Source organism: Emys orbicularis, chromosome 3 (genome assembly GCF_028017835.1).
Source record: "Emys orbicularis isolate rEmyOrb1 chromosome 3, rEmyOrb1.hap1, whole genome shotgun sequence".
NCBI lineage: Eukaryota > Metazoa > Chordata > Testudines > Emydidae > Emys > Emys orbicularis.
The window spans coordinates 86587662-86612631 of NC_088685.1; the positions used below are offsets into that span (position 1 = coordinate 86587662).

General features: G+C 44.5%; 1 protein-coding gene across 1 annotated transcript in view; it reads left to right on the forward strand.

The window, feature by feature from the left end:
* FIG4 (FIG4 phosphoinositide 5-phosphatase) overlaps window positions 1–978 on the forward strand; it is a 168321-nt gene extending 167343 nt beyond the window's left edge. The window contains exon 23 of the mRNA XM_065401050.1: window positions 650–978. Coding sequence (XP_065257122.1) covers window positions 650–827 — 178 coding nt within the window. The 3' untranslated portion in view covers window positions 828–978. The remainder of the gene's footprint in view (window positions 1–649) is intronic.
* Window positions 979–24970: the final 23992 nt, after the last annotated feature.

Here is a 24970-nt window from a genome sequence, read left to right on the forward strand (position 1 = left end):
CTGCAGGCACGTACTCAGGGTGGCTAGCCTGTCCTGCCACTTGCGCCACGGTGGCTACATTCTATTTTCAGCACGCCTGCTAGCTTGATTACAGCTAGCCTGGGTATGAATTCAGCTTGAAGGGTCGACATGCCCTATAGTTCCATCAGACAGTTTTTCCTTAAACTTGATCTTAAATTGTGGCTTCTAGTAAATCAAGTTGCATTCACACAAAACAGTTAATGTATAGGTTGTGGTTGTACTGTACCTTTTGATGACAACATGTTAACCACTGATTAATCTGTTACTAAATCCAAACCCAAAATCTCACCTTTTGACAGCATACAGTTTAACTTGCTTCTCTTTACTGAGCAACTGTGGTATTTTGTTTTAATATTAGAGTATTTAATATTTAAATATTGCTGCTGAAAATAAACATACAGTTTATTATTTGTGAGTAATAGTTCTCATAATAACTAAGGTTGGTTATTAATGCTACTGGAGTTTTAGATACAATATGAAAAAGATATACAGTGCATTCTCTTTCAGAGTTTGTTCACTTAATATGTATTGTAAACAAAATTAATTGAGGTGCTACACTGCAATTGATGTGTAATGTTGCTGATTTTAGACCTAATGCTAAAGGACTGTTTGGTTTTGACTTTTACAGAATACACATCTCCTCTTTTTCCCAAGACAACATTTATGAAGTCCAGCCTCCTAAAGTAGATAAGAAATCAATTGATATCTTCCATGCTCACATTCAGGCTGGCAGAGGCACCATGCAGCCACTGGTAAAAGAAGACATCCTCATGTACAGAGAGTACATTAGAAACCGATATATGTGAAAACAGACTGGATTCAACTGCTTAGCATTGCTGGAGCGATGGTACAAATCAATTTAGAAAGGAAGTCCAAGTTCGGCTATTTTGTGGTGGTAAAACAGCGGCAATTATTTATCAGCCTGTATCTTTCTGAATGATTTCATTTTTGAGATATTGTATGCTTTGCAAAAATAAAAATGTGACTGAAGATGTATTCTGTTTGATTGGAAAAATAACAGTATGTCTAAAATCAGAAAAACTAAATACAGCTGCAATTAAATATATAGTAATTTGAGATAAGAAAGTAAACAGAGTATTTAAACTTCGCATTAATTGTGTTACATACAGTTGTAGTGTCAAGAAAAACACTTAACTACCACAGTTAGCTCATGACAGACATTTCAGTCGAAAGTTCTGTCGTTTGTTGAAATTGTTTGTTTAGCAAAATATGTTTGTGTGTTTGTAGCAAAGATGGAAAAGGTGTCAATTTGGCCCATGTATGAAACTGAAAAGTTAAATCTAAAGTAGCAAACTTCAAAGCCATAATCCACCTCCAATGTAGTTCTATTGCAGATAGCAACAGTGGAAGCTGTAGTGTAGACCAGACGAAGGTGTTCTAATGACCTAATCAGTGTGAATTTCTGTCAGATTCCTTTGAAGTATAGTGACATTATAATTATTGTGACTCAGTAAACAATTTTGAGGAATGAATGCTCACTCTACTTATAGAGACCAGTTTCAGACCATAAAATAGCAGCTTCAGTCAAGGTTCAGAAAGATGGGCTCTGCCTGATGTACTGAGAGATCTCTTGATCAACTGGATACCAAGAATTTTCCTATCTCTGGACTGGTTAAAAAGTCAGCGAATTAATAACTTTGAGAAACAGAATACTGACTCCCAGGCAAGCATGGCCACAACTACAATTACTAGCTGCTGCCAGCAGACTGAAGCTTCAGATATGTGGCTGCATACTGCAAAGCATATTCTAATGTTTACAGAGTAAGGAACTGCTCTCGTAAGTCAGTAAAATTGATTTATTAAAGTAATTGTGTATGTCTGTGCTAGATAACCATAAATGGGATGTACAGTGTTGCACACTACTTCCTGCCTCTTGAGCTTATGCAACCAATGGGTTATGGGAGGGGAAAGAACTGGGGTACAACAGTGTTCTCTCATTGTCTACATCATGCAAATTATATGAAAATTGAGGTCCCCATTAGCTCAGGGAATAGCAGGTGTCAGGAATATATGTAGGCAAAACCATTGTATCTGGTGCTTTAGCAAATGAGTTTATAAGGGTGGGAGTGATAAGTATTTCCCATAAATCACTATTGCTACCAAATACAATTTGTTTTGATTGACTGCTGTTAACTGGCTCCCAACTTGACACTCAATAGACATGTGCCACAGTCACCACAAGTAGTCCTTACAGAGCTCACAATCAGCCATTTACAAGCTCTTGAAAATTCCAACAATAATTATTTTACCAGTTGGGCCCTTCATGTATTCTTGAGAGCATGAGTTTGTCTTTAGCAGAGACAAGAACGAAATATCAACTCTGATAACATAACACTTAGACTGCAACTGTCAGTTTGAATTATCTCTAGAAAATACATCTGCTAAGAGTGCTTTGCACTCTTTTGTCCAACATAAACAGTATTTTACAAGCAATCAAATACCCACTGCTGAAAACAACTAGGATGAAATCCTAGCCTCATTGAAGACAATACAAGCTTTGTTGTTGACTTCAATGGTGCCAGGATTTCTGTTCTAGTGTTTTGTGTTGCAAAGTGTAAGAGTAAATAGACTTCAAAGAATACATAGAAGCTATCTAAGGTTATGCCTCTCTATTCTGTACACATGTATTCAGCTTTTAAATGATTAATATCACATTTCCATTTTAATGAGTAATGTCTGTTAATACAGTGAAAATAGATAATTACGGCTGCAATTTACGTCTTTCTGCACAGGAAATTTGCTGTTTTGTAATGCATTACTTTTGTTAAATAGACAAAGTATTTTGTTTAATAAGGCACTGTAACAGAGTGGTTTGCCCCTGGAGGCTGGGACTAACCAACCCTGATTACAGAATGAGGCACACCGGGATTGGATCAGGTGATTCCCTATAAAAAGCAGCAGGTCGCTCCAGTGAAGGGGGAAGCTCAGAAAATTGTGGTAGAGTCTACAGAGAATATGAAAAGGCTCCTGCAGGGAAAACTCTGAGACCAGAGGAGTTGGCCCAGGCAGAGAGGACTGAGAGAGGCCCTGACCAAGCAGGAGGGAGGTTGCGAAAGACTGGAAGGAGGAAGAGAGAACTTGGGTTGTGTGGACTTATGAATGGACCTTGGGGTTTTTTGAGGTTTAATTTCAGTTTATTTTATATTGACAAACCCAGTCCCCAAGAAGAGGTATTTTTTACCCTGAAAAAGCCTGAAGTGAAGTTTATTTGAACAGTTCATGAGAGGAAACTAAGGCAGGCTGCCTATAGCGTGTCCATAGGCCACAAGTGGGCACTTGGAAGAAGCCAGCTGTTAACAGGTACAATAAATCTTTATTTCATTGCTGTTAAAAAATTCTATTTGAATTTTCCCACCTATAGTGTCTGCCATTTATCCACAAATTAGGCAGTAGAGCGAAACAAACTGTTCCACTTCCTTCTTCAGCAGCTGCAATCTTTGCAACATGTAGGTATTTTAATAATAATTTTAGAAGTTTCAGAAAAGAAAAGAGTACACTTAAAACTGTTTTGCAGGAAGAGGGCTGCACGGTTTGGTTTTTTTCCTATTTGTACATTGGGAATCCCCTTGTTAATGTCCCATTACATGTTTTGTGGCATGGTAATTTTGTACTCCTGTTGTCCTCGTACATCTTTTACTCTGTTTATATTCTTCTTGATTCTCTCTTGATTTTGAATGGATATAAAAGACAAGTAAGTACTAACTGTCTGTGAAAGTCTGAGTATGTAAGTTGTACTCATCACCATAGTATCTCCATATAAAGAGGTCTGTGGACCTCTATTGTCAATCTGTCTGCATACAACCTATCTACTGCAAGCTATTGGGATTGCTACTGCACGCTAGCTACAGTGTATGTTAAAAGAAACTTCCAGCTGAGTAGTGGCTAAGACAAGAAAAACTTCCCTTTAACTCTGTCAAGAATGCTGCTGCCTGACCAGCATAAGGAATCTGTTCAGTTGAACAAGGAGGTATATTTGATGTACACATAGTAAGTCTAGCTGGGTGGAGGACGCTGCTAAGCAGCTAAATCTGTAAGCATTTCTAAAACACCTATTACTGTAGTACCTCAGATTAGGTCCAAATCTTCAGATGTGCCAGCACTTTGCCATATAAGAAATCATTATTATATACATATAATATTAATATTTTTGCAGGAGAAATAGGTGGAATGTGGAGAGGAATGGGACTGTGTTTTACCAGCTGTCCCTCTCTGTGGGTTAAAGTGGTGTTTTTTTCACTTAACTGTTAATGATCTTCTTGTAGTATTTATCTTTATGGACAGATAAAGGTGTAAAATCATTTCACCTGAGAAAAGTGTTATCCTTCTTCCAAAAGACATTAAATCACTTCTCATGTGTTGGAGAATGCATTGAGGTAACATACCAAATTGTGCAGCCTGGATAGATGGGTTCAGATTCTTTCCTTTATCAAGAGCTGTTCTCAATCTGAGGATGAGGGGGTATAGCCATCAGAGACGTGGTTATGATTCCATTCTTGGACCAATCTACATTGGCCCCAGCTCCAACGTTTAAGGGCTTCTCTGCCCCCCTCCCACCATCACTTGCCCCATATTCCCGGGGGTACAGAGAGGCTGGCATAGGACCTGGATGTGCTGTCTCTATACCTCCTGGACACTGCTCATCTGAGGACATGTGGGGTCTTTCCCATTCCCTTTGTGCTACAGTAGTTGACTTGGACCAAAGAGTCTCATATTTGCTGTATTCTTTTCCTCTAATTCCGTTGGGTTTCTCTCCATAGAAATATTTAATACTATCCATATCTTCAGAGAAAGAAACTCCCAAGCTGAACCTGTTCTTTCAAAGGATTTAATACATTGTGAAGTGTGACCTTTCATATGTTGGTGTCAAGTCAATTCACTTTGTCGATTTTATCCTATAAGCCTGCAATACCATTACTGGAGGAAATTAATAGAGTTTAAAATTCCATTCTAAACTATAGTCTGTAAAGAGCTTTGGGCTCTGTCTGCATGAAAGGCACTAGGAAAATGTAAAGGTGTTATAATTCCATCACTTCATTACAGTATTCAAACCTCACAGCATGTACCACCACTAATTTCTTGATTTATTGGAATCTGAAATCTCAACCTAGCTAATGCCAAGAACAGTAAAAGCTGTGTTATCTGGCACTTTACCAACCGGAACGCTCTATAAACTGGCATTTCTGATCTTCAATAGGGTTGCCAGGTGTCCGGTTTTTGACTGGAACGCCCGGTCAAAAAGGGACCCTGACGTCACCAGGCAGCACTGCTGACCCAGCCGTTAAAAGTCTGGTTGGTGCAGGGCTGGCAGCCTCCCTTACCTGGCTCCACATGGCTCCCTGGAAGCAATGACTTGTCCCTGCTGCTTCTAGGTGGAGGAACGGCCACAGGGGCTCCGTGCTCTACTCCTGCCCCACCCCAAGCCCTGGTTCCGCAGCTCCCATTGGCCGGGAACCACAGTCAATGGGAGTTGCAGGGGCAGTGCTTGCGGGCAGAGGCAGCGCACACAGCCGCCTGGCTGCGCCTCTGCTTAGGAGCAGCGATGACCTGTCGCCGCTTGTGGGGAGCTGCACGAGGTGAGCACCGCCTGGATCCTGCACCCTGAAAAACCTTCCAAGCCCCACCCCTCTGCCCCAAACTCCCTCCCAGAGCCCGCACTCCCTCCCATGCCCCAGCCCTGAGCCCCCTCCCGCACCCAAACTCCCTCCCTCTTAGTTAACTGGAATTTTTGACTTACTGACACCCCTTCCCCCCTCCCCCCCCATTCCCCCAACATGCTGGATAACAAAGCTTTTACTGTATATTAATCCAAATAAAAATCATTTTTCCCTTTACTTCAGTTCAGTTGTTAATATATCTATTATTTCCCTGGATAGAATGGAAAAGTATACCTGCTAAATATATCTCAAATTATTTTCTTGTTCCTTTAAAGATCATGCTAATGATGTTCATGCAAAGAATGAGAATACAGCCTGGATTAACTATTCACAGAAATATTAGTTATTCTGTCTCTTCTTTGACAGTCTCAGGGACACTACAAAAACACAGTTTGCAGGAATGACTATTAATACTAAAAATATTTGTCAATTTCAAGCTTTCATTCTCTGGAGAATGAAGATGAGCTGAAATTAGTGGAAAGATAACATCTGTTAAACAAATAGGAAAGATATTCTAAACACTACTACTGACAGAGAAAAAGATAGTGTTTGATATTTGTATTGCATTTTAAAAAAATTAAACAGGAAGCCATCATATAGTGACAGTCTGACTCAATGATAGAGTTTGGTATTTAGATGAGAGGCAGAGTTTTTTAATGATAAATTCTATTTTTAATTGAAAACAATTTAACAATGGCATAAGCTTTAGATCAAGTTTAAAGTAACCACACATAATTTTAATTACTAAGCTTGCTTTATGACAAGTTTAAAAGACTGCCTTTTCGTGCATTCAGCTGTTGAGCTATGTGTCCCGATCTATATGAATAAACCAGACTCCCTGCTTGAATTTCTTTAATGATGTCTGTGCTCTGAACATATTTTAAAACTAATTCATATTTCTAGTCTGCCTTAATGTGACAGGGTGGACTAGGCCCTGAGGCCCCCTGCTGGAGGCCTCGTGGCCCTGCCACACAATGCCCCAGAAAAGGGCAGTGGAGAAGGTCCGCCAAGCTTCCTAGAGAGGTGGTGTGGGACACAGCCAATCAGGAAAGAGGGTGCAGGGAGCAGCCAATCAGAGCCCAGCAGGCTTGTATAAAAGGAGCTGCAGGGCCAGAATGAGTTCAGTGTGCTGGCAGGGACCAGGGGAGCAAGATGTGCAAGGGCTGAAAGGGCTGCACAGATCAGTTGTTGGCAGGGACCGGAGGAACCCGAGACTAGCTTCTGGCTGCCTGCTGGGACTCAATTAAGATGGGCTCGGGGGAAGTGGAAGGGAAACAGCACGAGGCTGCTGTACTTGTAGGGTCTCTGGGTTGGGACCCGGAGCAGTGGGCAGGACCAGTTTCCCCCCACCAGCCACTGGTGGAACTGACTATGCCCTAAGGAAGGGAATTAGAACTGTGACACCCTAGGGAAGGGTGTTGCACTGGGACTGACTCAGTGAGCTGTGGTCAGCGAACCGAGTCCAAGAGGGGTGGCTTAGCAGGAGAGTTGGGGTCACTGAGGACTCAAGTAGACGCAAGGAGTCCCCAGGGAAAAAGCCATAGGGGTGCTGCTCAATTCCAGAATAGGAACTTTGCAACCTAGCCAGGCCAAACAGAACCATGATGGGCTCTGTTGGACTGTTTTAGAAGACTGAGCCCAGGGAGGGCTGCAGACATTGGGGACATTTTGGACTTTGTACCCTGGAAAGGGTTGGTTTGTTTTGCACATGGACAGAGTGTGACTCAGGCTGTTACTTATTTAATTTACATAAATTGAAGTCTCCATCTAATTCCTGAAATATGCACAGTGCTATTACAGCTACACTTACAGACCTTTAAAGCACAGATGTTGCAGGTCATGTTCACATTATTCACTTAGAATGGTCATCAGTAAAATGCTACAGAGTGCAAAATGCACAAGAGAGAATTACAAGAGAAAATAAAACCAGGAGGAATTGGAGAAAGTGTAGTGGGAATAGTGAGTCAAATTTTCAAATGGCGTATTTCCTGAATCAGAGATTTTTTGTTCCTCTCCTTCTATTATGACCTGTGTTCATAATGTTTACCTACTTGTTAGAGTGGCTAAGGCAGTAAAATAAATAATATGCAAAAACTAGTTTGGGGGTGGTATTTTCTTAGAAAAGCCTCTTTTAGAACTGGAAAATTTTCTTCTTTTGCATGTCTTCTGCATATTCCCACTCGTGGGATACTCCGAAAGGTGCAGCCAGAACTGTAATTCTGTTAGAAGTAGCTGTTGGCGCATCCATGTGCTATCTGACACACATACACACCACCTTGCCCTTCACTGGACTCTGGATGTTTTAGGTTAAGGGTTTAAAATGACCATGGTGCTACACTACCTCAGTTCTTTTGACTACATCGATGGCTACATTGCTGCTGTATGATCCTTACGGATCCCTAATAGCTAGACAGCTTATATAGGTTAGTTGTTCCATAAGTACATAGTTGCATAGTATTATCTAGAGAGAGATAGTTAAAGGATAACATGTCCGATCAGAAGGCTAAGAAGCTTGGATTCAAAAGATGTCTCGTCTGGCAGGATTCCCAGCATCAAATGCATATGCCAGATATTTGGCATGTTGGAGGGAATGGCATTGTCCTTCTAAAGGTCTGATCTGCTCAATGTTTACCATCAGAGCAGAGAGGCAAAATAAGCTTCGGCAATTTAATAGCAGGAAGCACTGACAGCAGTGACCAGTTCTCAGAGACTGGCTTCAGCTTTGCCTTCAGCCAATTCATCCAGAAAGAAGCAAGATTCAGCTTCTATGTCAGGCACAGGATCCAAGAGAGCTCAGGATCAGAAAAAGAAAAGGTCTGGATCAGTGACAGACTCTGTTTCCATAGTTTCCCATTTCAGACACTCAGCTGCAAAAAATTTACTGCCCTCCTCAGTGTCAGCCTCACTACAAAGAGCCAATCCAAAGGAGGAGGACTAACAGGGACAGAATCTCATGATGGAGCCAGGCTCTGATTCAAGCTTTCAGCACAGTTAGGAGCTGTCCCTCTATAGATCTGACAATATCTGACCCAGAAGAGCCTCTCCTGAGTGTGAGATTTAAGGATCCAATTGAGAGAACTGGTGACAGTTCATTAATTAGCATGCACTGCATAGTATTACTGTTAAAGCAGTTGTTCACCAGGCGGAGGTCTATGGCTTCATTAACAGTTGAGCCAGGTACTTGCTTCAGGACACGTCAGGCTGACTGCTTCTCCAAGAGTCAGCAAAGAACAGGAACAGTTCTGGAGCTCTCCATTGCTGCGTCCTCCTAAGACTCTTGGGGTTCCTGGAAAAGAATTTTATGCTCTCCTTTTCAAGGAGATCATTGTCTCTGATCCTATCTGAGCCACAAATGGAGTGAGTTCAGATGAGAGATGTAGATCACAGATTAGAACAAGGAAAAATTTATTATAATCAGTTCAATGCAGTCCTGCTGGATCCGCAGGCACAGAAATATTTCCAGCCAGATCCACAGTGGGGTTTTGGCTTGAGTGGCATGTACCTTATTGTGTAAGGTGGTCTCACTGGCCATTGCTGGCACCCTATCAGGAGTGACCAATGTGTGGGGACAGACTTTCATCAAGACAGTATCAGGAGGACATTCATTTATCAGATCCAAAGGATAAGGACCAGCCAATTCAGCTTACTCAGAACAAGTCACATATGGTGAAATATTATCTGATAAGAAGGAACTTGAGCTGGCAGAGTCAGTTTCAGAATTAAGGAATGTGCCTTCTCCAGATGAAAATTTGGGGGACATTTCAGTATCATCACCGTTGGAAGATGCTATTGTGTTTCATGAGTTAGTACCTCACATATCAAGGATATTAGATATTCCTTCTGTTTTTGTGTGGAGGAATCATCACATCCTGTCCTTGATATTTTGGGGGAAGCAGCTAGCTTGTTTGAAGGATTGCTTCAGCCAGCAAAGGCAGCCTAGAAAACTCCCTCAACCACTCTGCCTCTGTGTAAGAAAGCAGACTAATTTATATCTATTCCTTCAAGAAGGATTTGCTCAGAGTTGTCCAAGATCACTCTACTCCATCGGATAAGGAAGGGAAGAGGCTGGATGTATTAGTAAGAAAAATATTTTCATCAGCTACCTTAAACATGCGTATAACCAACTATGAAGCTGTCATGGCTAGGTACCAATACTATCTCTAGAGCAAAATGTCCTCTTTTCTTAATGCACTTATAGACTCATAGACTTTAAGGTCAGAAGGGACCATTATGGTCATCTAGTCTGACCTCCTGCATGATGCAGGCCACAAAAGCTGACCCCCCCCCTCCCCACTTTCCCTTAACTCAGCTGTTGAAGTCTCCAGATTGTGATTTAAAGACTTCAAGTCGCAGAGAATCCTCCAGCTTGCGACCCCTGCCCTATGCTGCGGAGGAAGGCGAAAAACCTCCAGGGCCTCTGCCAATCTACCCTGGAGGAAAATTCCTTCCCGACCCCAAATATGGCGATCAGTAGAACCCCGAGCATACAGGCAAGATTCTCCAGCCAGACCCTCATTTTACCAGCGATGGCACGTTATTGCCTAATTGACTAAAATCACTTATCCCATCAAACCATTCCCTCCATAAACTTATCTAGCCTAATCTTGAAGCCAGAGAGGTCTTTCGCCCCCACCATTTCCCTCGGAAGGCTGTTCCAAAATTTCACCCCTCTGACGGTTAGAAACCTTCATCTAATTTCAAGCCTAAACTTCCCCACGGCCAGTTTATATCCATTTGTTCTCGTGTCCACATTAGTACTGAGCTGAAATAATTCCTCTCCCTCCCTGGTATTTATCCCTTTGATATATTTAAAGAGAGCAATCATATCCCCCCTCAGCCTTCTTTTGGTTAGGCTAAACAAACCGAGCTCCTCGAGTCTCCTTTCATAGGAAAGGTTTTCCATTCCTCGGATCATCCTAGTGGCCCTTCTCTGTACCCGTTCCAGTTTGAGTTCATCCTTTTTAAACATAGGAGACCAGAACTGCACACAGTACTCCAAATGAGGTCTCACCAGCGCCTTGTATAACGGAAGCAGCACCTCCTTGTCCCTACTAGAAATACCTCGCCTAATGCATCCCAAGATCGCATTAGCTTTTTTCACAGCCACGTCACATTGCCGACTCATAGTCATCCTGCGATCAACCAGGACTCCGAGGTCCTTCTCCTCCTCCGTCACTTCCAACCGATGCGTCCCCAGCTTATAACTAAAATTCTTGTTAGTCATCCCTAAATGCATCACCTTACACTTCTCACTATTAAATCTCATCCTATTATTATTACTCCAATTTACAAGGTCATCCAAGTCTCCCTGCAGAATATCCCGATCCTTCTCCGAATTGGCAATACATCCCAACTTTGTGTCATCCGCAAACTTTATCAGCCCACTCCTACATTCGTTTCCGAGGTCAGTAATAAATAGATTAAATAAAATCGGACCCAAAACCGAACCTTGAGGAACCCCACTGGTGACCTCCCTCCAACCTGACAGTTCACCTTTCAGTACTACCCGCTGCAGTCTCCCCTTTAACCAGTTCTTTATCCACCTCTGGATTTTCATATCGATCCCCATCTTTTCCAATTTAACCAATAATTCCTCATGCGGTACAGTATCAAACGCTTTACTGAAATCGAGGTATATTAGATCCACCGCATTTCCTTTATCTACAAGGTCTGTTACTTTCTCAAAGAAGGAGATCAGGTTGGTTTGGCACGATCTGCCTTTCGTAAACCCATGTTGTAATTTGTCCCAATTGCCATTTACCTCAAGGTCCTTAACTACTTTCTCCTTCAAAATTTTTTCCAAGACCTTGCATACTACAGAAGTTAAACTAACAGGCCTGTAGTTACCCGGGTCACTTTTTTTCCCCTTCTTGAAAATAGGAACCACATTAGCTATTTTCCAGTCCAGCGGTACCACCCCCGACTTTACAGATTCATTAAAAATTATCGCCAAGGGGCTTGCAATTTCTTGCGCCAGTTCCTTCAATATTCTAGGATGAAGATCATCCGGTCCGTCCGATTTAGTCCCGTTTAGCTGGTCAAGTTTGGCTTCCACCTCTGATACTGTAATGTCAACCCCCCCTCCTTTATTCCCCTCTGTCCTGCTCCCTCTATTCCTAAGCCCTTCATTAGCCTTATTAAAGACCGATGCAAAATATTCATTTAGATATTGTGCCATGCCTAGATTATCCTTAATCTCCACTCCATCTACATTCTTCAGCGGTCCCACTTCCTCTTTCTTTGTTTTCTTCCTGTTTATATGGCTATAAAACCTCTTACTATTGGATTTAATTCCCCTCGCAAGGTCCAACTCTACACGGCTTTTGGCCTTTCTCACTGCATCCCTACATGCTCTAACCTCAATAAGGTAGGTTTCCTTGCTGATCCCTCCCCTCTTCCATTCTTTGTACGCTTTCTGTTTTTTCCTAATTACCCCTTTGAGACGCCCGCTCATCCAGCTAGGTCTAAGTCTCCTGCCCACTAATCGTTTTCCCTTTCTCGGGATACAGGCCTCGGACAGCTCGTGCAACTTCAACTTGAAATAATCCCAGGTGTCATCTGCCTTTAGATCCCTAAGTATGTTAGCCCAATCCACTTCCCTAAGTAGTTGCCTTAATTTATTAAAATTGGCCTTTTTGAAATCGTAAACCTTAGTCACAGTTTTATTTCTGTTAATCCTTCCATTTAGTTTAAACCGAATTAGCTCATGGTCACTCGAGCCAAGGTTGTCCCCTACAACCATTTCCTCAACGAGGTCCTCACTACTCACCAGCACCAAATCTAAAGTTGCATCCCCCCTCATTGGTTCAGCTACTACTTGATGAAGGAATTCATCTGCTAGCACGTCTAGGAACATCTGAGCCCTATTATTGTTACTAGCATTTGTTCCCCAATCTATATCTGGGAAGTTAAAGTCCCCTATGATTACACAGTTCTTATTTGTTTTTACTTCCCTAAAAACATTAAATAGTTCTCTGTCCGCATCCAGGCTAGATCCCGGCGGTCTATAGCACACCACTTCCAGGAACCAAAAAAAAAAAAGTTATCAAATGCTATTTTGACTGACCGACAGAATGTTGCTAAGCAACAGTTGACAGCAGGTTTGACTCCTCAGATAGTGAAACAGCCAAAGGTACTGATCTTGCTGAACTAAGAAGACACGTGGTTAAGATCAGCAGGACTCCCTCAGACAAATATGAGGGTAAAGGACCTTCCTTTAAAGGAGAAGGTTGGTTTAGTATTCAGACTGATGAGGTACTCATCTTTGCAAGCAGGCTAACTAACCTAGTGAGGAGGGCTTTAAACTAGGTTCACCAAGGGAAGGAGAACAAAAGCCCTGAGGCAAGTGGGGAAATGGGATACGGGGGGAAGCACGAGCAGGAGAGCGCAAGAGGGGAGGACTCCTGTCTCATTCTGAGAAAGCGGGACGATCAGCGAGTTATCTTAAGTGCCTATACACAAATGCAAGAAGCCCAGGAAACAAGCAGGGAGAACTGGAAGTCCTGTCACAGTCAAGGAACTATGATGTGATTGGAATAACAGAGACTTGGTGGGATAACTCACATGACTGGAGTACTGTCATGGATGGATATAAACTGTTCAGGAAGGACAGGCAGGGCAGAAAAGGTGGGGGAGTTGCATTGTATTTAAGAAAGCAGTATGACTGCTCAGAGCTCTGGTATGAAACTGCAGAAAAACCTGAGAGTCTCTGGATTAAGTTTAGAAGTGTGAGCAACAAGGGTGATGTCGTGGTGGGAGTCTGCTATAGACCACCAGACCAGGGGGATGAGGTGGACAAGGCTTTCTTCCGGCAACTAACAGAAGTTACTAGATCGCAGGCCCTGGTTCTCATGGGAGACTTTAATCACCCTGATATCTGCTGGGAGAGCAATACAGCGGTGCACAGACAATCCAGGAAGTTTTGGGAAAGTGTAGGGGACAATTTCCTGGTGCAAGTGCTGGAGGAACCAACTAGGGGCAGAGCCCTTCTTGACCTGCTGCTCACAAACCGGGAAGAATTAATAGGGGAAGCAAAAGTGGATGGGAACCTGGGAGGCAGTGACCATGAGATGGTCGAGTTCAGGATCCTGACACAAGGAAGAAAGGAGAGCAGCAGTATACAGACCCTGGACTTCAGAAAAGCAAACTTTGACTCCCTCAGGGAACTGATGGGCAGGATCCCCTGGGAGAATAACATAAGGGGCAAAGGAGTCCAGGAGAGCTGGCTGTATTTTAAAGAATCCTTATTGAGGTTGCAGGAACAAACCATCCCGATGTGTAGAAAGAATAGTAAATATGGCAGGCGACCAGCTTGGCTCAACAGTGAAATCCTTGCTGATCTTAAACACAAAAAAGCAGCTTACAAGAAGTGGAAGATTGGACAAATGACCAGGGAGGAGTATAAAAATATTGCTCCGGCATGCAGGAGTGAAATCAGGAAGGCCGAATCACACTTGGAGTTGCAGCTACCAAGAGATGTTAAGAGTAACAAGAAGGGTTTCTTCAGGTGTGTTAGCAAGAAGAAGAAAGTCAAGGAAAGGGTGGGCCCCTTACTGAATGAGGGAGGTAACCTAGTGACAGAGGATGTGGAAAAAGCTTATGTACTCAATGCTTTTTTTGCCTCTGTCTTCACGAACAAGGTCAGCTCCCAGACTGTTGCACTGGGCAGCACAGCATGGGGAGGAGGTGACCAGCCCTCTGTGGAGAAAGAAGTGGTTCCGGACTATTTAGAAAAGCTGGATAAGAACAAATCCATGGGGCCGGATGCGCTGCATCCGAAGGTGCTAAAGGAGTTGACAGGTGTGATTGCAGAGCCATTGGCCATTATCTTTGAAAAATCATGGCGATCGGGGGAGGTCCCAGATGACTGGAAAAAGGCTAATGTAGTGCCCATCTTTAAAAAAGGGAAGGAGGAGGATCCAGGGAACTACAGGCCAGTCAGCCTCACCTCAGTACCTGGAAAAATCATGGAACAGGTCCTCAAGGAATCAATTCTGAAGCACTTAGAGGAGAGGAAAGTGATCAGGAACAGTCAGCATGGATTCACCAAGGGCAAGTCATGCCTCACTAACCTAATTACCTTCTATGAGGAGATAACTGGGTCTGTGGATGATGGGAAAGCAGTGGACATATTATTCCTTGACTTTACCAAAGGTTTTGATACGGTCTCCCACAGTATTCTTGCCAGCAAGTTAAAGAAGTATGGGCTGGATGAATGGACTATACGGTGGATAGAAAGCTGGCTGGATCGTCGGGCTCAACGGGTAGTGATCAATGACTCCATGTTTAGTTGGCAGCCGGTATCAAGCGGAGTGCCCCAAGGGTTGGTCCTGGGGCCGGTTTTGTTCAATATCTTCATTAATGATCTGGAGGATGGCGTGGACTGCACTCTCAGCAAGTTTGCAGATGACACTAAACTGGGAGGAGTGGTAGATACGCTGGAGGGTAGGGATAGGATACAAAGGGACCTAGACAAATTAGAGGATTGGGCCAAAAGAAACCTGATGAGGTTCAACAAGGACAAGTGCAGAGTCCTGCACTTAGGACAGAAGAATCCCATGCACTGCTACAGACTAGGGACCGAATGGCTAGGCAGCAGTTCTGCAGAAAAGGATCTAGAGGTTACAGTGGACGAGAAGATGGATATGAGTCGACAGTGTGTCCTTGTTGCCAAGAAGGCTAACGGCATTTTGGGCTGTATAAATAGGGGCATTGCCAGCAGATCGAGGGACGTGATCATTCCCCTTTATTCGACATTGGTGAGGCCTCATCTGGAGTACTGTGTCCAGTTTTGGGCCCCACACTACAAGAAGGATGTGGAAAAATTGGAAAGAGTCCAGCGGAGGGCAACCAAAATTATTAGGGGGCTGGAGCACATGACTTCTGAGGAGAGGCTGAAGGAACTGGGATTGTTTAGTCTGCAGAAGAGAAGAATGAGGGGGGATTTGATAGCTGCTTTCAACTACCTGAAAGGGGGTTCCAAAGAGGATGGATCTAGACTGTTCTCAGTGGTACCAGATGACAGAACAAGGAGTAATGGTCTCAAGTTGCAGTGGGGGAGGTTTAGGTTGGATATTAGGAAAAACATTTTCACAAGGAGGGTGGTGAAGCACTGGAATGGGTTACCTAGGGAGGTGGTGGAATCTCCTTCCTTAGAGGTTTTTAAGGTCAGGCTTCACAAAGCCCTGGCTGTGATGATTTAGTTGGGAATAGGTCCTGCTTTGAGCAGGGGGTTGGACTAGATGACCTCCTGAGTTCCCCTCCAACCCTGATATTCTATGATACTAGAGAAGATGAAAAATGTGAGATCTAGTGCTAGTGTCATGACCCACAGGCCTTGAACCTGGGTTCACAGGAGCAGCCACTCTTCAACCCTCACTTGGCAGCCTGCTGACAACTGCTGACCCAGGACCCATGAAGCCCAGTCCCAGTTTGCAGTTCTGCTCCTGACATCCTATTGGCAGAGTCCCAGAGAAGCCAGTTTGGCCTGCTGGCCCTACTTAAGCCTTCAACAGGAACAGGAAGCTGTCCAAACAACTGGGATCCACCATGCTCTGGACTCTGTATCTTTTGCCTCCTGCTCCCCCGGCTTGCCTTCCTGGCATCCTAATCTGGCTTTGCTCCTGACCTCTGACTTGTGGTTCTGATCTCTGATTTGTCTCCTACCTCTGACCACCTGGTATCCTGACCCGGCCTGACCCTAGTTACCGACTTGTGATTCTGATCTTCAGTTTGTCTCCTGCGTCTGATCCCGTGGTATCCTGGCCCAGCTGATGCTCAATTCCTGACTGTGGATGCCAGGTCTGACCACTAGGTCTGGCTGCCCATGTTTCAGCCTTGATAGTTAGATCTTTAGACTTCTTTGATACAGTGGAGGAGCCATATTCGACTGTTACACAAGATCAAAGGCAATACCCTCCTTCATCTCCTTCACTTCATAATAGTTATCAGAGAAGGGCATCTCATTTCCATTAACATTACACTCCACAAAACCAGCTACACCAGAGGAAGAAATTTAAACCTTGCAATAATAAAATATTTAGTTTATCATCTTCATCTGTGGTTCCAAAGAGACATCAGGTTTGACATAAGAGCATGGAGCGTCAAGCTCGTCCACTTGCACATTATTTATCCACAGTGTGGGGACCGGTCAGTGCTGTAACAAGGGCGAGGCGAGTGAGGCACTTGCCTCGGGCACACAAAGCCGGGAGGGGGAGGGGGCGCAGAAAGGGGCGGAGGAAAAAAAAAAAAGGAGCCGAGAGTCCCTGTCTCTCCCCTGCAGCAACTGCTGCCGCAGGGTCCTAGCACCCCCCCCCCCAACTCGACTGCCAGGGCAGACTGACTCTGAGCCTGCCCTTCCCCTTCAGCCCCTTTTATTTTCCAATGGGACCCTCCAGCAGCACAGGCCCCTCCCCCGCCCGCAGTCACCGCTCCTACCACAAGCTGGGCAAGGAGGCAGCCCCATCCCTCACCCCCAGTAAGGCTACAGTCAGGGGCAACAGCAGGGGAGGAGGTGCACGCAGCACCCTCTGGCACCCACCACGGGGGAGGCAAGGGTGATTCCTGGACCTGAGAGGGACCCTAGGAGCACATGCAGTGACAGTGGTGGGGGTGAGTGTGCTGCTGGGGGGGGGCAGGAAAGGGGGACTTCTCCCCCAGAGCTTGCTGCTGCCAGCAGGGAAAGGGCTGGGGGGAGTCCTCCTCTCTGGCCCCTGTCCCGGAGCAGCCTGCCTGCCCCCAAACTCATCCCCAGCTCTGCCCCACCCCAGAGCCCACACCCCCAGTCAGAGCTTTCACCCCCCCACTACACCCTCTGCCCAAGCCCTGAGCCCCTCCAGCACCCCAAACACCTTATCCCCAGTCCCAGCCAGAGCCCTCACCCCCCACACCGCAACCCTCTGCCCCAGCCCTGAGCCCCTCCCACACCGCAAACTTCCCAGCCCCAGCCAGAGCCCTCACCCACCACACTCTTACTCTCACCCTGAACCCCTCCCACACCCCAAACCTCCCATTCCCAGCCCTAGACAGAGCCCTCACCCCTACTTTCGCCCTGTGCCCCTCCCACACTCCAAACCCCTCATCTGCAGCTACAGCCCTCACCCCTTCCCTCCGCACCCCCTCCTATCCCCAAACTCCCTCCCAGAGCCTGCACCCCAATCCCCTGTCCCAGCCTAGGGCCTGCACCCAAGACCTCCTCCCTCACCCAAACTCCCTCCCCGAGCCTTGGGCGGGTGGGGGGATGGAGTTTGAGCAGGGCGTGTTCTGGGCACCACCAAAATTTCTACAAACCTGCCACCCCTGATCCTGCCCTGCAAACCTGAACTCCCAGCATTCTCAAGACACATGCTGATCCCTAGTGGCCGCTGCTGATAGCCAGCACCTCCCTCCTCTCTTAACCTGTGAGTCCCTCTCTGGATTGGAACTGGACTGGAACCAAAGACCATCTTGGAAGCAACATTACCATCCCAAGCAGTCAATAATTTAGAGTTAGATGCCCCCAAAATCACAGGCTCTAAAGCCGCCGCTTCATTCATTCTTCGGCGACAGGCCCTTCCCTCCGAGAGGGACTGAGGGACCCGCTGCCGAATTGCCACCGAAGAGCCGGCCCTGGGGGAGGGCGCAATTTTGTATTCTTGCCTCGGGCACAAAAATACCTAGTTACGGCTCTGGGACCGGTTGTCCCATTTTTATTACCAATGGGAGTTAATATTGGACAGATGGATTTTAGAAGATATTTCCTGCAGTTACACAATTCAAAAGCTTCCCTCCTCCCCTCTCAGCCCCCAACAACTCACCTGCTTAATATCTCGGCAGAGATCAAAGTCATTTTGATTTGTTGAAAAAGGAGATTGTCTGTCTCTACTACAGTTCCATAGATCACGGAGGGAAAGTGTTTTCTTTGCATTATTTTCTAATCCCCAAAAAAGATAAAGGGCTTCTGCCCTATTTTGGATTTCAGATTAAACACTTTTATAAATTTTGCTTCCGCATGTTGTCTCTAACTTCTTTAATACCTTCTCTTTCCCTTCAGGATCAGTTTGCAGTTCTGGATGTAAAAGACACATACTTCCACTTTTCTCTAAGACCATGTCATGGAACTACTTATGTTCGTTGTTGGAGAGGACCCTTTTCTATCCTGCCTTTCAGATTGTCCAAATCACCCAGAGTGTTCACAAAATGCCTGTCTGCAGTCACAGCATACCCAAAAAGGCAGGGAATGTATGTATATCCATACTTGGCTGACTGAGTAATAAGAATAATCCAAGGAAAGGATTTTACTACATATACATCAGATACATTCACTATTTATCAGTCTGCGATTACAGATAATTTGGGGGAAATCATGACTAACCCCTACTCAAAGGATTCTTTTAATAGGAGCTGTATTTCCTTCAACTATGGGGAAAGCTTTTCTGCCAGAGGGGGGAGAAATGAAAATAAAAATGCATATTTCTCTTTCTCCAGTTACCCAGACAATTGATTCTTTTCTTCCTTTGGTTGCTGGGTCTGGTGCCATCAACCACAGCAGTGACTCCTTATGCTCATCTTCAGATCTAAACAACACATTGTTGGTCAGAGATCATTGATTACCAAAGGAAAAGAAATTACACATCAATATTTTAGAGCTGAGAGCAATCAGACTAACTTTAAGGCCTTTTCTACCTCACCTCAAAAACAAAGCAGTTCAGTTCATTACAGACAATTTGACAGTATTCTATTATCTAAACAAACAAGTGAGGTCTCACTGTGTGAAATTATTCAGGGAGGTCAAGAGTCTTTGGACCGAGTGTATAGAACACAATATTTATCCAGTAGCAATTCACATAGCGGAGGAACAGAACCCCTTTGCAGATCATCTGAGCAGGTCATCAGGTCAGATGCAAAAATTAGTCGTTGAAAGATGAATTAGTGAATCACCTCTTCAGTTTATGGGGAAACCATAACATCCAGCAACAACACAAAATTCCAGAGAGATTGTTCCAGGGAAGGCAGAGACAAGGAATCAATATTGGATGCTTTTCTAATATACTGGGGTCAGGGTCTAATGCAGGAATCGGCAACCTTTCAGCAGTGGTGTGCCGAGTCTTCATTTATTCACTCTAATTTAAGGTTTCATGTGCCAGTAATACATTTTAACATTTTTAGAAGGTCTCTTTCTATAAGTCTATAATATAGAACTAAACTATAGTTGTATGTAAAGTAAATAAGGTTTTAAAAATGTTTAAGAAGCTTCATTTAAAATTAAATTAAAATGCAGAGCCCCCGGACGGGTGGCCAGGACATGGGCAGTGTGAGTGCCACTGAAAATCAGCTTGCGTGCCGCCTTTGGCACACATACCATAGGTTGCCTACCCCGGTCTAATGTATGCTTCCCCCCCCCCCCCCCCATTTCCTGTTTTTCAGAGAGTGATATAGTAAGACAGGACAAAGCCATGGTGATTTTAGTAGCACTAGACAACAATGGTATCCAGATTTGATACGTCTGTCATAAGGATTAGTGGAACCTCAAACATTGACACTGGACTTGTTGTTACAACAGACTGGAAAGGTCTGTCATCGAGACCTTCAGTCCCTTCACTTGATTGCATGGGAATAGACCTTTCGGTGGGCTAGAAGAAAGCCTTCCATTAGAAGTACAGAATGTACTGTTATATTATAGAAAAGAATCCACATGAAACTGCTATAATCTTTAATGGAAAAGATGTTTATTGTGGATTTCCATGTATAATGTGGATCCGTATACAGCACCAATTAATTATATATTGGAGTATTTATTTTATCTTAAGAAGACACCTCTTTCATTATCTTCAGTTAAGGTCTATCTCACAGCCATATCAGCATATCATGTATTTATAGAGAGAAACTTCATTTTTATTAATGATATAGTTAAGTTTTTAAAAGGCCTTAATAATTTGTGTCCTCCAATAAGAACTTCTTTGGCCCTCCTGGATCTGAATGTAGCACTAGCACAATTAATAAGACTTCCCGCTGAACCTTTGGGGAGCTGTTCTTTATTTCATTTATCTGTAACAACAGTGTTTTTGATAACAACCATTTCTGAGAGATGCATAAATGAATTGCATGCATTAATGGCTGATCCACCATTCACCACTCATCCTAAACTTTTACCAAAAATAGTCTCCAATTTTCACATAAATCAATTTATAATGTTATCAGTTTCCCCCCCCCCCCCCCCAAACCCTGTACTCATGATGGGGAAGCTAAATTACACATTAGATGTGAGGAGAGCATTATCTTTTTATTTAGACAGGACTAGGCAGCTTAGACAGCCTTCAAAGTGTTTATAGCTTATGGATCAAAAACAAGGGGAAAGCTATTTCTGTAAAGAATCTCTCTAGGTGGGTTAGGTTAGATTTTTATAAAGCTTATAAATTGAAGGGATTATCCATTCCTCAATGCATCCGAACTCATTCAACTAGATTAAAGGCAGTTTGCATGTCATTCTTCTGATAGAGATACATAAAGCAGCAACCTGGAGTTCCGTTCACACTTTTACTAAGCATTATTCTTTAGACATGGAATCTAGATCAGATGCAAAGTGTGGGAGGGAAGTCCTGCTCTCCTTGTTTAACTAGAATTCCAGGTCCCACCATCCTGGGTTAGCGTACTGCTTATTAAACTCTTGAATGAATGGGGATAGGCATAGGACTTTCGGTGGAAGAAGTGAAGGTTACTTACCTGAAACCAAGGTTCTTCAAGATGGACTCTGCCTAGTCACACTCCTCACCCACCTGTCCCCACTACCTCAGAGTCCTATTTACCAAAGGGTATAATGGTTGAAGGAACTGAGACAAGGGAGCACCACGCTCTTTTAAACCCTTGCCCTAGAACGGAGTTCAGTGAAGGGGGAGAGGGAGGCAAGGGAGTCTCATGGACACTCTAAAGTCTGTTGCTGGTAGAATTTTACTGTTCAGACTCTACTGACTGGAGCATCCCATGAGTCTGAATATGCAGAGTCCATCTCGAAGAACCCTGGTTACAGGTAAATAACCTTCATTTAACTTGAGTAACTTATGGTACTAAAAGCATCCTTTATTAGTGCACAACAATAGAACACAATTGCAAGGCAGGGCAGGGACAATGTCTGTATTTCTTCAAGTCATGGTCACTATCTTTATTCTACTGTGGGTATGCATGCAGTCTATTGCCTCAGACCAGAAGACTCTTGCTAGCAGTGTTTGTTGGACTGCACCTGTGCCGTTCTCCTCCTCATGCTCTAAACTGAAAGCATAAGGGGCAGTGCGGCCCAATCACCTCTCCAGTTGCTTTCTTCTGCCGTATGGTCTGAGTTGGAACCCTCAAATGTCCACAGTTGATCCTCTGTCTTCAAACTTGTAAATATTGTAAATAGAGTTATAGTTAGTTAGATTTTAGTCCGTTTGCCTAGATTTAGTTCTAGTTAGAATTTGAGAACCCACTTTCCTCTTGGGGAACCCCTCCTTCCTAGTAAGGAACTCAGGTTCAGGGATTCCAGGATTTAAGAATAGTATCTCTTGCCACCTCTCCTTTCTGTTGCACAGCTGCATTCCTCATTCATTACTCATGAGCTAATGCCTGCTGCCTGTGGAATTCAGAGGTGGTCCCTTCATCTTAAACCACCAGACTTTCTGCCTCAGGAATCAAGAAGAATCAAGTTGGTACCATTTTCTTTAAAACCTTTTATTTTTATTTGTTTTCATGCAGTTGCAACTTATTATTTCCCTTCTCCTCCTCCTCCCCTGGACTGGGTAAATAGCAGCATGGTGATTTCAACCACACAGATCTGCCACTGCAGCCCCCTTGTCAAACTCTGCCCCCCACTCACGCATAACAGAACTGTCCTGCAAACATCCAGCTAAAATCTAAGTGGTGCTCCCTTTGTGAGGCAGCATTCACAAGCTCTACAGAGGATTAACTATGCCCTGCCTATGGCCAGCCAACCAACACTTGCACTAATAGGGCATGAGGCTCAGTCAGGACTGTCAGGGCCCCACCCTGTCCCAATGCAGAAAATCCCAGGTCTGAGCTTTCATAGAATCATAGAATATCAGAGTTGGAAGGGACTTCAGGAGGTCATCTAGTCCAACCCCCTGCTCAAAGCAGGACCTATTCCCAACTAAATCATCCCAGCCAGGGCTTTGTCAAGCCTGACCTTAAAAACCTCTAAGGAAGGAGATTTCACCACCTCCCTAGGTAACCCATTCCAGTGTTTCACCACCCTCCTAGTGAAAACGTTTTCCCTAATATCCAACCTAAACCTCCCCCACTGCAACCTGAGACCACTACTCCTTGTTCAGTCATCTGCTACCACTGAGAACAGTCTAGATCCATCCTCTTTGGAACCCCCTTTCAGGTAGTTGAAAGCAGCTATCATATCCCACTCATTCTTCTCTGCTGCAGACTAAACAATCCTAGTTCCTTCAGCCTCTCCTCAGAAGTCATGTGCTCTAGCCCCCTAATAATTTTGGTTGCCCTCCACTGGACTCTTTCCAATTTTTCCACATCCTTCTTGTAGTGTGGGGCCCAAAACTGGACACAGTACTCCAGATGAGGCCTCACCAATGTCGAATAGAGGGGAATGATCATGTCCCTCGATCTGCTTGCAATGCCCCTACTTATACAGCCCAAAATGCCGTTAGCCTTCTTGGCAACAAGGGCACACTGTCGACTCATATCCAGCTTCTTGTCCACTGTAACCCCTAGGTCCTTTTCTGCAGAACTGCTGCCTAGCCATTCGGTCCCTAGTCTGTAGCAGTGCATGGGATTCTTCCGTCCTAAGTGCAGGACTCTGCACTTGTCCTTGTTGGACCTCATCAGGTTTCTTTTGGCCCAGTCCTCTAATTTGTCTAGGTCCCTATGTATCCTATCCCTACCCTCCAGCGTATCTACCACTCCTCCCAGTTTAGTGTCATCTGCAAACTCTGAGAGTGCAGTCCACTCCAGATCATTAATGAAGATATTGAACAAAACCAGCCCCAGGACCGACCCTTGGGGCACTCCGCTTGATACAGGCTGACAACTAGACATGGAGCAATTGATCACTTCCCATTGAGCCCGACGATCTAGCCAGCTTTCTAGCCACCTTATAGTCCATTCATCCAGCCCATACTTCTTTAACTTGCCGGCAAGAATACTGTGGGAGACCGTATCAAAACCTTTGGTAAAGTCAAGAAATAACACGTCCACTGCTTTCCCCTCATCCACAGACCCAGTTATCTCCTCACAGAAGGCAATTAGGTTAGTGAGGCATGACTTGCCCTTGGTGAATCCATGTTGATTGTTCCTGATCCCTTTCCTCTCCTCTAAGTGCTTCAGAATTGATTCCTTGAGGACCTGCTCCATGAATTTTCCAGGTACTGAGGTGAGGCTGACTGGCCTGTAGTTCCCTGGATCCTCCTCTTTCCCTTTTTTAAAGATGGGCACTACATTAGCCTTTTTCCAGTCATCCGGGACCTCCCCCGATCGCCATGATTTTTCAAAGATAATGGCCAATGGCTCTGCAATCACATCTGCCAACTCCTTTAGCACCCTCGGATGCAGTGCATCCGGCCCCATGGACTTGTGCTCATCCAGCTTTTCTAAATAGTCCGGAACCACTTCTTTCTCCACAGAGGGCTGGTCACCTCCTCCCTATGTTGTGCTGCCCAGTGCAACAGTCTGGGAGCTGACCTTGTTCGTGAAGACAGAGGCAAAAAAAGCATTGAGTACATAAGCTTTTTCCACATCCTCTGTCACTAGGTTACCTCCCTCATTCAGTAAGGGGCCCACCCTTTCCTTGACTTTCTTCTTCTTGCTAACATACCTGAAGAAACCCTTCTTGTTACTCTTAACATCTCTTGCTAGCTGCAACTCCAAGTGTGATTCGGCCTTCCTGATTTCACTCCTGCATGCCGGAGCAAAATTTTTATACTCCTCCCTGGTCATTTGTCCAATCTTCCACTTCTTGTAAGCTGCTTTTTTGTGTTTAAGATCAGCAAGGATTTCACTGTTGAGCCAAGCTGGTCGCCTGCCATATTTACTATTCTTTCTACACATCGGGATGGTTTGTTCCTGCAACCTCAATAAGGATTCTTTAAAATACAGCCAGCTCTCCTGGACTCCTTTGCCCCTCATGTTATTCTCCCAGGGGATCCTGCCCATCAGTTCCCTGAGGGAGTCAAAGTTTGCTTTTCTGAAGTCCAGGGTCTGTATACTGCTGCTCTCCTTTCTTCCTTGTGTCAGGATCCTGAACTCGACCATCTCATGGTCACTGCCTCCCAGGTTCCCATCCACTT